The 16,615-nt window shown below is 41.1% G+C and overlaps 1 protein-coding gene across 1 annotated transcript in view; it reads right to left on the reverse strand.

The window, feature by feature from the left end:
- Positions 1-16,615, reverse strand: part of LOC311233869 (connector enhancer of kinase suppressor of ras 2-like) — a gene marked incomplete at both ends in the record, with an annotated part of 244,093 nt that overhangs the window by 104,124 nt on the left and 123,354 nt on the right. The window contains 3 exon segments of the mRNA XM_084320929.1: positions 1,929-1,988; positions 12,749-12,868; positions 15,904-15,945. Coding sequence (XP_084177055.1) covers positions 1,929-1,988; positions 12,749-12,868; positions 15,904-15,945 — 222 coding nt within the window.

Consider the following 16,615-nt stretch of genomic DNA (forward strand, 5'->3'; position numbering starts at 1 on the left):
CCACTGTTGTGGAGCCTGATGGCCGCTGGTATGAAGGACTGTCCGAGGCGGTTAGTTGAGTGTCGGGGGGGTATGAGTCTGTGGCTGAACGAGCTTCTCATCTTGACTAGCTCGTCGTAGAGGGGGTGGTAGGGGTTCTCCATGATGGCAGCCAGCTTCCTTCTCATTCCCCTCTCTGCCATCACCTCTAGTCTAGGTAGCTCGACTCCCACCACAGAGCTAGCCTTCCTCACCAGCTTGTTGAGCTTGTTGGTGTCCCTTGAGTTGATGTAGCCTCCCCAGCATGCCACAGCATAGAAGAGGACGCTGGCCACTACAGACTGGTAAAATGACTGCAGCAGTCTATTGCACACGTTGAAGGACCTGAGTCTCCTCAGGAAGAACAGCCTGCTCTGTCCCTTCCTGTAGAGGGCCTCTGTGTTATCCGACCAGTCCAGTTTATTGTTCAGGTGTACCCCAAGGAGTCCACCACCTCCACCTCCACCCCTCGGATGGAGAAAACTAACATTTTCCTAGACAGAAGTGGCCTGACTGGGGCTATATTTCACGCTATATTTCCCAGCCTGAATGATTTTCCCAGTCCGGTCCTAGTGTGAGAGGAAACCCACACGAACACGGGGAGAACACGCTCCACACAGAAACACCTCCTTCTTGCTGCGAGGCAGCGGTGCTAACCACTGTGCCATGGTGACGCAGTCCATCCCAAAATAGTCCATGGTATGAAGGCTTGACTGTGACCACACAATCTTTTCAGTTCATGTTCACTTTATTTATTAAAAAACCTTAACACATTTCAACATTGCTTTTTTTACAGCGTAGGGCAAGGGGCCTAAAGCCGTCTATAATAGTGTCTGTCTGTCAGGATTTTAGAATTTTGAAGCAGCAGTTAAAATCGCTAGTCAACAATAGGTCAGCATCACAGAGCAGGTCACCCGATGTCACCAGCGTCAGTGCACTCTCTGCAACATCCGGTCATTTACAGTAGGGTTAGCAATTTGGCTTTTAAAAATTGGAACATTAACTAAACATAAAATCCTTTTGGTGAAAAACTATTTCCCCATTAACACAGCATGCAGTATCATGGACAAATGTACTGATAAACGAAAATAATTATTATAAAAAATGTAAATACATGAGGTCTATTCAGATGTCGTGATTTCACAGCCAATCAGAGCTGACTATTTCACTGACCTCACATGCTGAAACAGATAGGTAACCCAGCCAGCCAGCAAGCCACCAAGCTCTGAGAGCTGGCTATCAAACCTCTACAAGAATTAACTAAATGTGTTATAGATAACATTCACAGCCACTAGAAGTCACACTAGAAATTAAACATGTAATTTATCCAAATGGGTGCATTCTACGTTTTATTTTACCTGATTGGATAAATGACGTGCTGGTGCTCTAGTTTGACATCTAGTGGCTGAATGTTATCTATAGCACCGTTAATTCATATTTGATGTGTGAGAAACACAAAGGGAGGGGCTGGGGTGTGATTAACACGAAGGAAGTGGCTGGGGTGTGAGGAACACGAAGGGTGGCGGGGGGAGGTGTGGCCGAAGTGCCCCTTTGTTGTGGTCTGATGCAGGTGTGATAGTGCACCATCTAGTGGCTGAGACGTGTCGTATATAGTGCCTCTTTAATAGAGTGAACATGATCTGCAGAAGATTCTGTGGTTGTTGTCCCCACAATTCATCATATGGACGTAGCCCCAATCAGTGGACTCGAAGGGCGGGGGGGGGGGGGGTCTTGCCCCTAGGCGTGCAACCCTGTTATAGTTGCTGCTGTTTATTGTCATGATGGAGATCTACTGTGACACCTCATTATCATCATAATGTGAACAAACAACACGCCACGTGCCTCCAAGTATAGGTCCAATTTACTTGTTGAACGTGAACTGAAAGTATAAACAAGGTCTGTATACTCACTCCTTCTGTAGTCCCAGTGATCACATGCAGACCATCATATGTTGATTTGATATACATGCCCTGTGTAGAGAAAGAGAGAGAGACAGAAAAAGTGAAAGAGAAAGAGAGAGAGAGAGAGAGAGAGAGAGAGAGAGAGAGAGAGAGAGAGAGAGAGAGAGAGAGAGAGAGAGAGAGAGAGAGAGAGAGAGAGAGAGAGAGAGAGAGAGAGAGAGAGAGAAAGAGAGAGAGAGAGAGAGAGAGAGAGAGAGAGAGAGAGAGAGAGAGAGAGAGAGAGAGCATGAAGTTCACAGCACGTGCATAAAGCAGAGTGAAACACAAAGCACACAGACACAAGACTCTCAGAAATGGACGAAACAACATTTCATCCAGTTTCAGCAGCAGCCACCACAAGTCCCTTTTCAGAGGCAAAAAGCTTTCACTGAAAGGTGCTTAAAGGGTTAAAGTGCTCTACAAATAAACACACACACACACACAAACAAAATGCCAGTGTAAAAGGTTTATTTTTGGCCCACTCTGGCCAGTCCTCTGTTTAGGCTTTATTGAACGGATGAGAGGATGCCTTCACACGCTCCTCCGTGTGGGGGGGGGGGGGGGGGGCTCTTTGCCGTGGCCCCGGGCGCAACACTCAGATCCAAGAGAGAGCAGGTCAGCAGCACCACCGCGACAGAGTCCTCCGAAAGACCCACATTCACATACCACAGCTAGAGTCTTCTTGGTCATTATTAATTAATTATGCTGCATTATTAATTAATAATAATACATATATATAATGTATTTATATATTAATATTTAGAGTATATATCCATATCTGTCTGAATATACCTGCATATAATCCTTTCTATATACATTTGTATACACCTGCATATAACCCATAACTCTGTATGATAGCATGTACAATAATGCTGTATATACGGTATACATATATTTATATTTACCGTTTATATATTTATCTACATCTGTCTGTATATACCTGCATATAATCCTTTTTGCATATCCGTAGATACTATATCTGTATACATATCCCTTACCTACTTTTTTTTTTTGGAAAATCAATCGAGTGGGGTGTCTAAAATATGTGTTTTTTTGTGGGGAATTCAAATATGGGATTATTTTTCTAATCGGATAACTCCTACCTACATTGTTTTGGATTTCAAAATGGCCGATTTGACAATTTTTCACCCCTTGGCCATACATGTATGCCAACATGAATCTGAAGGAAATCCTAACATGCAAGGTGTCTAAATGATGTGTTTCTTAATGGGGAATTCAAATATGAGTTCATTTTTGGGATAGGATAACTCTAACCTACATCATTTTGGATTTCAAAATGGCAGATTTTACCATTTTTCACCCCTTGGCCATACATGGATACCAACATGAATCTGAAGGAAATCCTAACATGCAAGGTGTCTAAATGATGTGTTTCTTAATGGGGAATTCAAATATGAGGTCATTTTTGGGATAGGATAAATATAACCTGCATAATTTTGGATTTCAAAATGGCTGATTTTACCATTTGAACCCATTGGTATTGTATTACAAAATTGCAAAGATAAAAAATATATGGGAAATCATTTATAATGACAAAGCCATTAAATTTATTAACAAGTGAACTGTATATAACTGGATACAACTCCAAAGATCAATAATAATAATACTAACAATAATAAATTGTATTTGTAATGCACACAAACACCTAAGTGCTAAATCTCGATCTCCTGACTTCTTGAACTTTGCCAGGTTCCAATATCTTGATTGGACTCATTCTTGGATGACAATATCTCCTACTGTACTGCTTTAGCCACCAACCTACAAACACAAACTTAAAGTCAACGTCAGCCATAAATAGGTGAGCTCTTTCCAGAACTTCTCAGCAGAAACCTCTGTAACCATTTTAACAAACGTCTCAATGTATTGAGAAAATCCATGGGGCTCCATCAATCCTCTATCTTCTTAAAACATTGGAAAGGCAGGGGATGGAAAAGAAGGCAGAGAAAAGGAGAAGGGGCAAAGAAGAAAGCTTTGCAGCAGCAGACAAGGTTGCCAGGAAGGATGTTGAGAGCTTCCTTACAGTCCCTGAAGTTGAGCTCATTCCTGAAACTGACCCTGCAGCTTCAGCAAAGCTACGGAAAAATTATGATGAGATTCCAAACATCGCCCTTGCTAGTGTAAGGTATGGCATAGGTCTATGGCCAACTGCAGCTATAGCAACTGCAGCTCTGATTGATGCAGGACTCATCTTAGAAGATGACACAAGTAAAGTGATTGATAAGAACAAGGTTAAGAGAGCACAAGAAAAGTTGATGCAAGAGCTGGGGGAAGAGTTTGAGGAGAAGTGCAGGGAGGAGGGGGGGATCTCCTGTATCCTCTTTGATGGGCGGATTGACATGACCAATGTGATGATGGAAGCTGAGGGCAGTGACCAATCTTTTCCTGCAAAGATCAAGGAAGAACACTATAGTGTTGCTAGTGAGCCTGGCAGCAACTATCTGTTCCACTTTACACCAGAGAAAGCAACTAAAGAGGAGTCCCATGCAGAGAAGATTGCTAAGGTCCTGTTTGCCTGGCTGAAAGAGAGAGGTTCTGAAAAGACCTTGTGGGCCATTGGAGGAGACTCGACCAATGTCAACACTGGAGTGAAGGCAGGTGTAATGCTGGAGCTGCACCTGGGGAGAAAGCTGGTCTGGTTGGTGTGCAACCTGCACACTGGTGAACTTCCACTGCGCCGTCTCATTGTTGAAGTTGATGGGGCTACTCTGTCAGACAACAAATTGTCTGGGCCAATAGGACAGCTCCTTGATTCTGTTACAGACTTGGAGATCAATCCTAACTTCACCAGGATCTTTCTTGGCCCTCCGCTGATCAAGCTGCCTGAGAAGATCATTCAAGATCTCTCAACTGATCAACACTATGGCTATAAGCTGGTCTGTGCAATCAGGGATGGAGTGCTTTCTGCAAGGCTGGCTCTGCTGGAGATTGGACCGGTAAACCACAGCCGCTGGCTCACCACAGCAAACAGACTCCTCAGGCTCTGGGTGTCAAAGCATCAACTTAAAAGAAAGAACCTGAATAATCTACAATGCATTGTGGAATTCATCATTGGAGTGTATTATCCATGTTGGTTCAACATGAAGGTCAAGCACTCCTGGATCGAAGGGCCTAGGCACATCCTGTTTCAGCTGGACTGCCTCAAGTCTCAGAGGAAGGAGGTGCTGGATGTTGTGATGCCAACTGTGAGAAGATCTGCTTGGTATGCCCACAGTGAAGCCATCCTCCAAACACTGCTGTGCTCTGAGGATCAAAAAGAGAGAATTGAGGGGGTGGAGAGAATCCTGGCCATCAGGGGAGAGGGGGATCCAGACACTCAGCTGGGAGACTCCTGTGTCAGGATCAGAAGAACACCTCACATCAATAGTGACGCTTCCAGCATTGGTGGCTTAATCAGCTGGTCAGAAGATATGTCAGAGCCACCTCTCACCTGCTCCCTAAGCACTTCCGAGGTGAAGAACTTAATCAACACCCCCATGGAGGTTCTCGACTGGCCTTGCCACACACAAAGCATCGAGAGGGTTGTTAAAATGGTGACTGAGGCCTCTGCTAAGTACTTTTCACAATAAAAAAGGGATGGAGGGATCAGGGCTCAGGAGACCAGCAGGAGGCTGATGTCCAAGAATGAATCCAAGCAGGACTTGTGCAACCTGATCAAATTTAAGAAGATAGAGGATTGGCACTTAGGTGTTTGTGAGCATTACAAATACAATTTATTATTGTTAGTATTATTATTATTGATCTTTGGAGTTGTATCCAGTTATATACAGTCCACTTGTTAATACATTTGATGGCTTTGTCATTATAAATGATTTCCCATATATTTTTTATCTTTGCAATTTTGTAATACAATACCAATGGGTTCAAATGGTAAAATCAGCCATTTTGAAATCCAAAATTATGCAGGTTATATTTATCCTATCCCAAAAATGACCTCATATTTGAATTCCCCATTAAGAAACACAACATTTAGACACCTTGCATGTTAGGATTTCCTTCAGATTCATGTTGGCATCCATGTATGGCCAAGGGGTGAAAAATGGTAAAATCGGCCATTTTGAAATCCAAAATGATGTAGGTTAGAGTTATCCTATCCCAAAAATGAACTCATATTTGAATTCCCCATTAAGAAACACATCATTTAGACACCTTGCATGTTAGGATTTCCTTCAGATTCATGTTGGCATACATGTATGGCCAAGGGGTGAAAAATTGTCAAATCGGCCATTTTGAAATCCAAAACAATGTAGGTAGGAGTTATCCGATTAGAAAATTAATCCCATATTTGAATTCCCCACAAAAAAACACATATTTTAGACACCCCACTCGATTGATTTTCCAAAAAAAAAAAAGTATGGCCCGCCCTACTAGTTATGCCATTGGCCAGTATGACTTACTACCATAGTGTCTTTATACCTTCATCAATGTACATAATAATACTATAACATACATCTGATTAGCACTACTACTCAGTAGTACTCATTTATATATTTTACATGCAGTTTAATCACCTGTACTGTACTGAAAGATTATATTAAATTGTATTGTCATCATACAGCACAAGTACAGTACAACAAAAAGAAGTTTGGCATCCAATCAGTGCAAATGTAACAGTAAAGTGCATTAACAATATACAATGTATACAGGCACTTTACTGTTACATTTGCACTGATTGGATGCCAAAGTTATTTTTGTTGTACTGTACTTGTGCTGTATGATGACAATACAATTTAATCTAATCTAATCTAATTAAGAAAACCTTTTATTTGTATTTGTTTTATTAAATACAGTGCTATCCATGCTAACCCCCATGCATTCACAAGGAACTACACTTCCAGACCTCATATCTCTTGCCACTTCAAATGCAATTTTCTTGACATTTTACAAGCCAACTCATTTGCCCACTGGCTCATGGCTCACGATAATTAAAACGGTGGACGGCTACACTGAGCCAGTTTGATTTTATGAACACCCTGAGGTAATTAGCATTTAAGCTCAGATCACAAAACCACAACCACTAATACGTAACGTGTGTATTTGTCAGTCTATAAACATACACTGAAACCCAAAATGCTGACATAAAAGAGCTACAATGGGATTCTTTCATAGACAGAATTGTAGCAGTTGTCAAAGCTTTCTGCTAAGAGGAACACTTTTATATACAGCCAGTTACTCTTAGTGGTGATCAATTAAATGTCTTTAGCCCATTTTATTTTCAATCTACATTTTTGTTAGATTGAACAAAGTGCATGCAATATATGAATAACACATGTATGAGATACAAAATGTGTGCACAAATTTCTCCCACAACATGGATCAAAGCATGTGTGCATTTTAATAGAGATTGTGCACATTTTCCTAAAGCGTGAACACAATTCAGTCGATTGGGTTAAATAAAGAAACTGCAGAATGTAACCGTCAGGTTGGCATGAATCTTGTGGCATCTATTTACTGTAGTCTCAGCTGTCTGTTTGCATGCCTCTAACCTCAACATTTTCCAAACAGAAAAAGAGAAACATGGATTTTTATTTTTATGGCAGTTGTCAAAATGCCCGTCTCACACGCCCACCTGGCTTCCCCTCCATCTAAAGGCAGCCCTGCCAATTCTCTCCACTATTTTAGTTCCCATGAGTCAGTAATGGTAAAAATACCGCGTGTACGTGCAGGAGCATTGCCAGAGATAGAAGTTTAGGGAGGCTCAGCCCTTCTAGGGGGGTCCAGGTGCATGCCCCCCAGCAGTAGCGGTTCTAGACCCTTTTTAGGGGGGCTGAATGAATTTATTTTAAATAATAAAAAAATAAAAGTTTTATTAAATTGTTATTGTTTTTATTCTTGTTTTATTATTATTATTATTATTATTATTATTATTATTATTATTATTATTATTATTATTATTATTATTATTATTATTATTATTATTATTATTATTATTATTATTATTATTATTATTATTATTATTAGTATTACAGACATGGATTGCCGGTAGTAGCCCGTTGACCTCATTGGTTAACTATAAAAAATTAAATAAAATGTCAAAGACGTTGGTAACGCTGTGTCAAGTCCCAGTCCGACATTTAACACGTGGAAGCAGATGTAGCTAGCTACCTACTGTAACTAGTTTAGTAATAGTGAATTTGCCAGTGCTGATGGGCAACAAGACAAGTATGTTGAAACGTTAGCTAGCACTATATAAAAATGACTGACTATTCTGACAGAGAACGTTGTCAAATTGGTCATTAGTTCCATGGTGTTGGTGTAATAATAGTGCCAAAGAACGTTAGCTAATGTTAGCTAGCTGATGCTATTCGCTAGTTAGCTATCAAACTAATGTCAGTTCAGCTAATGTTAGCTAGCTAGCCCAGCTAATCTGCTTGCTACAAAGGCTTATTGCTGCCACGCAAAATGAAAAAAATATGTCGTGGCCTCAAAATAGTATTTTGTTACCTCAAAATAGTATTTTGTTACCTCAAATTTATCAATTTGGGGCCTCAAAATAAAATTTGTGGCTTCAAAATAGACAAATATTTTGTGCTCCCAAAATAGTTACCTCAAGTATTTTGTTCCCTCAAATTAATCAATTTTGATAAATTTGAGGCCTCAAATTTTTTTGGCCAATTTTGAGGCCTCAAATTAATACATTTTAGGCCTCAAAATTATGTTTTGTGGCCTCAAAATAGTGTTTTGTTCCCTCATGATTTGAACAAACCTTCACTCACTGGAAATGTCTTTTTCCCATAGATGGACACAAATGTGAGTCTCTCTCTCCCTCTAAATCAGGGGTCAGCAACCTTTTTGACACGGAGTGCCTGTTTGAAATATAGTTGTAACTAGTGTGCCTCAACAATATTACATGCATCGTAATTTTTTTTTCTCATAATCAGGTCTTTTAATGATAATTTGTACATTATTACATCATTATTGTTATTATTAACACTTTAGTTGCCAAATGACGCGTTTAGGCATCCTTCCCCGCCATGCTCAAGTTGCCGAAGACGCCGTAACTCGTCTTTGATATCAATATTTCAAAAATCTGTGATCGGAATCATATTTCCTTTCTGGGGCCCTGAGACACAAGTGTGATCTCCTCTCAATCCTCTAGCGGTTCAAGACCGCCATCTGGTGGCCGATCGGCAGATCGAAAAAACGGATGTTACCTTTAACCCGGCAGGACTCACTCCATATGTGGTCCGGGCACTCGCTAATGTTAGAGAGACTCAGTCTTCACACAGTGAATATCGATCGCTGCAAATAACTCGAAAAAACAACATGATTTGGACGTATATATTATTATACAACCTGGAAATGGACCGGGTATTTCAACATCCCATAATGGAAAACTGTCTACCCCACGCTGATCGCCCAACGGCCCGCGGAGACTGGGGTGAGTTTTAGCGTGTAATATTACCGCGTTCGACACTAACTGCTATGATGAACATTTGACCCACATTAGATGAATGGTATAACGCTGCCCACGGAATTATAAACGCCCCCTCGCCCATCCGGTCAACATCAGATGACGTACGTTCTGGAGAAAGCTGCAGAAAGAGATGAAAACATACTTATACTTTAGATCATATTTTAGTATGAATATGTGAATGAAAAAGTTTAACGTTCATACACCCTGAACAATACATATAGGACATTGAATGGGCCCTAATAATGGCAATTTAGCAATAGAATTAAAAAAGTTATAGCCCTGCAAAGAAGGGGAACTTCTCCATGTTAAATAGAGCTGGCAACAGATGGTATATCATGCATTTAACCTTAGGCAATCAAAGTGTTAACAATATTATTATGATGGTTGTATCAACCCTAAATCTGAGTTGGGGGGGGGTAATGCAATGCAGACAAACAGCTGCATACAGTGCGACCATTTCACTCACATTTGCCCATTCATTTTTGGACACATCACACACCATCAGTGTGTGTACTGTACGTGTGCTGTCATAGCTCCACCTACAGGCCTAATGGAGAACACCAGGAGAACACCAGGATGTGAATGGAGGGTGAATGTGAGGTATATCGTGTAAATACGTTTTGATTGATCGCAAGACTACACTGTAAAAAAATAAATAATAATAAGTTATTATTCAGTTCAGTTACTGTGCATTAAGGTTTTCAATCCATAATAAGTTAACAGAAAAATAAGTACACAACCACATTATTTCAACCTAATAAAACTATGTTTATTGTCATTGTTTTAAGAACACAAGTTGACTTGGTAATACTCACATTTTGAGAAAAAAAAATGGCTTTTAACACTTTGACTGTCGGGAAACGCTGTACAGCGTCATTCCCGGCCATGCTCAAGTTGCCGGAGGACGCTGTACAGCGTCCTTATATCAATATTTCAAAAATCTGCGATCGGATTCATATTTCCCCTCCGCTGGCCTGAGATCCACCAGGAGGACCCACTGAGCTCTCTGGCGGTTCAGGAGCGCCATCTGGTGGCCGATCGGCGCAATCGCCAAACAGGAAGTGCTATGGAGGTTGTGCTGGTCGGCCATATTACTTCCGGGCACTCTGTTTGGCTCCCGGGACTCGATCTCGACACAATACATAGCGATCGATTGCCAATAACTCGATAAACAACATGATTTGGACATATATACTATTATACAAGCTGGAAATGGACCCGATATTTCTACATACCATAATAGGTAAATGACTGTTCCACGCTCATCGCCCAACGGCGCGAGGAGGATACGGTAAGATTCAGCGTTATTTTTGATCGTATTCCATATACACTGTTATGATGAACATATCACCCACACTAGATGAATGATATAACGCTGCCCACGGAATTATAAACGATCCCCCGCCCATCCGGTCATCATCAGATCATACGTAGATCATTCTAGAAGTACGTCCAATTGAAATTTTTTATATCGCCCCGATTGCCATCAAACTGTATTTCATCATCAATATAATGCATTTGGGGCTATATATCACGTTCTGGAGAAAGCTGCAGAAAGAGATGAAAACATACTTATACATTAGACCATACTTTACTATGAATATGTGAATGAAAAGGTTTAACGTTGCTACACAATGAACAATACATATAGGACTTTGAATGGGCCCTAATAATGGCAATGTAGCAATAGAATTTAAAAAGTTATAGCCCTGCAAAGAAGGGGAATTTCTCCATAGACAAATAGCGCTGGCAATCCACAGTCATTTTCCGGATTTCTGGCCAGCACCCATAGTGTTTTAACATGTGCAATGTTCAATGAAATAGAAAAATAAATAATAAAATTTGTTGATTAATCCCACTGGTCACAATGGTGACCGTAATAATGTTTTTGTTATAAGGCTCTGCAAATGTTACTGAATGATGTAGCAATGTATTTCCAGCTAAATTGAAATAATAAACAAATAAAGGGTCTCAATTAAATATGTGGTAGTAAAAAGAACCTGTGGGAGGATTTCAACAAGATAAATGCAACAACAGTGCAAAATATTTCACTATAATATTTCAAAGCAAAAAAATAAATAAAAAAATAAAAATTATAATTTTTTTTTCTTTTTAATGCTGCCCCCTGTGCCTATGGAAATGCCCCCGCGTGCCTATGCAGGCACGCGTGCCTAGGGTTGCCTACCCCTGCTCTAAACGCTTGTCTCCCATGGGTTTTGACAGGGGAATAGAGACATTATCAGTATCTCTCTATACTCTCAGGATATATCAGCATATATTTTACCTGGCCCAGCACTTCTCAAGTCGGAAAATCAGATTGCGAGAACATTTATGAAATGTTTATATATATATGTTTAAAATAGGCAGTCTTTCTTGGGGCAGAAGTCTCAGTTTGGGAGCAGAGTCATATATACATTAGAATCACATGAGTGGTTTCGTTGGCTAATCGCCAGCCACCAGCCTTTGTTCTAGAGTTTCTGTCGAAGCCCATAAAAAGCACATGGCAACTTGTGTTGACATGCAACTATGCACCGGGCTATAATTCAACGCAATATAATTATGTGTGTAAGGGACATCCCATAGCGGGATAGGGCGCACCACCACGTACCACCAACCCGCGCACATGATATAATAATAATAATAATAATAATAATAATAATAATAATAATAATAATAATAATAATAATAATAATAATAATAATAATAATAATAGGCTACACGTTTTACCGTATGTATAATTAAAATAACATGCAAGTTCCAATGCTTGTTATTATAAACCCAAGGACAAGCGACTCTCTCTATCCTCCGTTACGCGCAACCAGCATGTGTCTGTCTGATGGCCCGATCTCCGGAGCACACTGGACTATTGAGAAACTATAGGAATTTTCCACTCAGCTTTAGATGGTTAATATATTAAAATAATATGCAATGTGAGAAAATGCTAAAACTACCCAACTGTCTGTGTGAAAAGGGCTATTGAGAGATGACAGCTAATCCAGTGGGGGAGTGGTTAGGGGTGGACATAAGAGCTATTGTTCACACCTAGTAGTATACCTGACTGCCAAGGTGTTAAAAATGCAGATCTTAGATCTTTAGATCTTTTCTCAGCTTTTCTCTGCTCTAACAAGATTCAAATAAACATAATGGGTTCTTCTTCAAATATTTTCAGATTTCAATGTATGACACATCATTTGAAGGCTTACATTCTGTACTTTGATGAGCTGTAAAAAAATAAAAAAGAGAGACATGGGCCACAAATGGGTTACATATATCTTCTAATTTCCAGTATATCTCTATACTCTCAGAATATATCAGCATATGTATATCTTCTCATTTCCAGTATCTCTGGTCTTACCAGTCCTTCAGTGGACTTGATGTTGGCTAGCTGCACCACCTCCAGATGGGCTGCCTGGGACACCATGGGGTCTGAGGACAGTGAGATGATGTGGTCACACACCCCAGACAGAGTCTTACACTGGGGGAAAATACACAACACACACAATTACACGTGGCAAGGGATTTCCTTCTTTATTGCAACTTAATAAGCTCATTTCAAGAATAAAATGTCCTTGTTTCATGTTTCAAGACTTTTTTCAAGAGTACTTTCTCAAGTACAGCTTCTTAAAACAAGAGAAGATATGTGGGTGTGAGGTATGAGAACTTGACTTAAAGGAGCACATCGCTAGCGGCTGGGTGGCGCAGCGGACATTGGGCTCGTCACCAACGCAAGAGACACCGGGTTCGAATACGGCTGTCGGTGTTGCCTCCGGCCGGCCGTCATACTAACTCAATTGGCAGAGTTAGCGGGTGAAAGTCGGTGGTAATCTGGACGTTGTGGACAGCGACTCCTACAGGTCGGTTGGGGGACGCCTGCACAGCAGAGACAGGAAATGGCGGGGGTAGTGTGAGCCTCCCACACGTTACACCTCGCCAATGAGAGTCCGCGCTGGCAGGTGAAAAGATGTGACAGGCTGCCTCCTCGTGTATCGGAGGGGACACGTGATGCAAGACTTCTATCCTCCCTACAACCGGCCAGTGGGGGGCATATGCGAGCAACGATCAAGACAGGGGAGGGGAGAATTGGCACAGCGAAATTGGGATGGGAGAAATAGAAAAAGAGGAGAAAAAGTGAAAAAAATAAAAAGGAGCACATCGCTATATTCAACCTTAATCCTACGGTTCTGCTGTGAGGAGGATTGTGTTCCGTGTCTCAAGGGCTCGGCCGCGTCGGCACCCAACAGGAAATTCCTCCATAGAGGAGAGCAGACCTCTAGCGAACTGCAGACACTATTTCCTCAACCATTTCTTCACTTTCCTTGAGTTGGTCCTACTACAGTTGAAAATAGCTGAGGAAATCCTCATTCAGGTTTGAGTACAAGGTCTCCTTCCTTACTTACCAGTGCATGCATGGCAATGCTCCTCTCTACCTCAAGGAACTCCTCACTCCACAAACTGCCCCACGTAACTTCCGCTCTGGAACGGCCAACCCTCTCAAACCTCCCAGGACTACGCTCCGTACCATGGGAGATCTGGCCTTCTGCTCGTTTGCACTGTGGATGCTTTTAAATATGGCGTAAAAAAAAACTGTAGATCCTGTAGCATTAAACCCGGAGCACTTGAGATTGTCTAATGTAAAGTGCAATATAAATAAAATGTATTATTATTATTATTATTATTATTATTATTATTATTATTATTATTATTATTATTATTATAAAATTATTATTATTATTATTATTATTATTATTATTATTATTATTATTATTATTATTATTATTATTATTATTATTATTATTATTATTATTATTATTATTATTATTATTATTATTATATTCATTGCATAGTACCTACTCGACTCTACTCTACTCTACTCTGCATTTTCGGTTTTCCATTACCAAAGTACCTGGTACCAGGTACTTTTTGGGTACTTTTTTAGTCCCTGCTCTGTCGAGGTTCCAAGCGGGTAGAAGTGGTACCAGAAACAGAAAAGTGACGTGAAACACTGCAGACCACTGATTGGTCAGAAGAGAGACGCGTCACACGTTGGAGCGTCTGCACAAAAACAGAAAGCCGCAATTTTATTTTTTTTTATCCACTTTTTCTCCCATTTTTCTATATTTTCTCCCATCCCAATTTCGTATCATCCAATTCAACCCTCCCCTGTCACGAACGCTGTTTCTTGCCTCCCACAAGCCGGCTGCAATGTGGACTAAGTCATACATAGCACAAGTCCCCTCCGGTACTTGAGGTAACAGCAGTCGCATCTTTTCACCTGCGCAGCTCGATCTCTCAGTGTCGAGGAGTAACGCGTGGGAGGCTCACGCTGCCCCCGACACTTCCTGATTCTACTGCGCAGGCGCACCAACCGACTTGTAGGAGTCGCTTGTTCACAACTTTCGATCCCCACCCTTCAGTTTTCCCTCCCCGTAATACGGCCAATGTGTATTACTGCGGACGACCAGCTAAACTGAAAACAATGTGGAGAGCTGGATTCGAACACGCGAATCCTAGCGTCTCCACACTGGTGGCGAGTGCCTTGCCCACTACACCACCTAGCCGCCCTTAGAAAGCCGCCATCTTTAATGCCTCGCTTAGGATCATTATTTGTTTGCAGCAGGAACAAGTGCAATAAACAAAAAAGGATAGATTCACTGTGTATTCTGCCTCATTTATTGATGAAACAAAACCAACATCAACACAATTTACCACCGAGCGGAGAGTTTACTCTCACAAAAAGATCGCTGATTTGTTAAGCTTGTTGTTAGCTTAAGGTGCTAATGTGCTTGCGTTTTAGCATGGCTAGCAAACATAGCGTGATCAATATAACTCGCTATTGATTGTTTGTACTAGTAACGTTAATGGTAGTAGAATAGACACAACGTGAGGTAATCACCATCCATTTTAAACCGGTTATTACCTAATGCTAACGTTAGCAGATAGACGCGAGAGGTAACGTTAAAGCTTGTTGTTAGCTTAGGTGCTAATGTGCTAACGTTAAAGCTTGTTGTTAGCTTAGGTGCTAATGTGCTAACGTTAAAGCTTGTAGAATAGACACAATGAGAGGTAATGTTAACGTTAGCAGAATAGACACGAGAGGTAGCGTTAACGTTAGCAGAATAGAGTCTGGTTAATGTTGTTATTGATTGATTGATTGAAAACTGTGTTTTACTCTGGCTTGCTCCAAGCCCTCACGGACATAGCTATGCTGGAGCTCTCATGGCTATATGCCAGCGGCCCCGCCTCCCCACACAGAGACAAACTGAGTACTACCTGCAGTGGAAAAGGAACGAAGTACCAGGTACCTAAAGTGAGTAGAGTAGAGTCGGGTAGAGTCGAGTAGATACCATGCAGTGGAAAAGGGCCATTCTAGGAAATAGTGTCTGCAGTTTGATAGAGGTCTGCTCTTCTCTCTCTGGTGTTCAGTTCCCTGGCCTACTTCTGTATGTAATAAATGGGTGGCTGGTAAAGAGATTATTCTAGAAATAAAGCAGAGGAACGTGGGCAACTCACCACGTGCAAAATCTTGTTCTCCGTCTCGTACACAGAGCAGTCCTGCAGAAGATATGGAGATTTTACCGCAAGAGAATGTGTCATAACTGTAGTTATTGTTAGCATTTTATAGGTAGGTGGGTATATGGAAAAATAACAAGTGTTTCGTCACCTATAACCCCTGTTACACCTACACACACACATATACTGTACAACACAACCAATGAGTCACTCTATCAGTGCAGAGGCATGTGTGTCTCTCTCTGAATGTCCCTCCCTCCCTCTCTCCATCCCTCTCTCCTTCCCTCTCTCCATCCCTCTCTCCATCCATCCCTCCCTCCCTCCATCCCTCTCTCCTTCCCTCTCTCCATCCCTCCATCCCTCTCTCCCTCCCTCTCTCCATCCCTCTCTGCTTCCCTCTCTCCCTCCCTCTCTCCATCCATCCATCCCTCCCTCCATCCCTCTCCTCCTTCTCTCCATCCCTCTCTTCACTTCATACAGTAATATGAATATCTCTTCACTTCATACAGTAATATGAATATACCATCACTTCATACAGTAATATAAATATACCATCACTTCATACGGTAATATGAATATACTGTACCATCACTTCATACAGTAATATGAATACATCTTCATGTCATACAGTGATATGAATATCTATTCACTTCATATATTAATATGAATATCTCTTCATACAGTAATACGAATACATCTTCACTTCATACAG

The sequence above is a fragment of the Notolepis coatsorum genome (genome assembly GCF_963971535.1).
Source record: "Notolepis coatsorum genome assembly, chromosome: 8".
NCBI classification, from domain to species: domain Eukaryota; kingdom Metazoa; phylum Chordata; class Actinopteri; order Aulopiformes; family Paralepididae; genus Notolepis; species Notolepis coatsorum.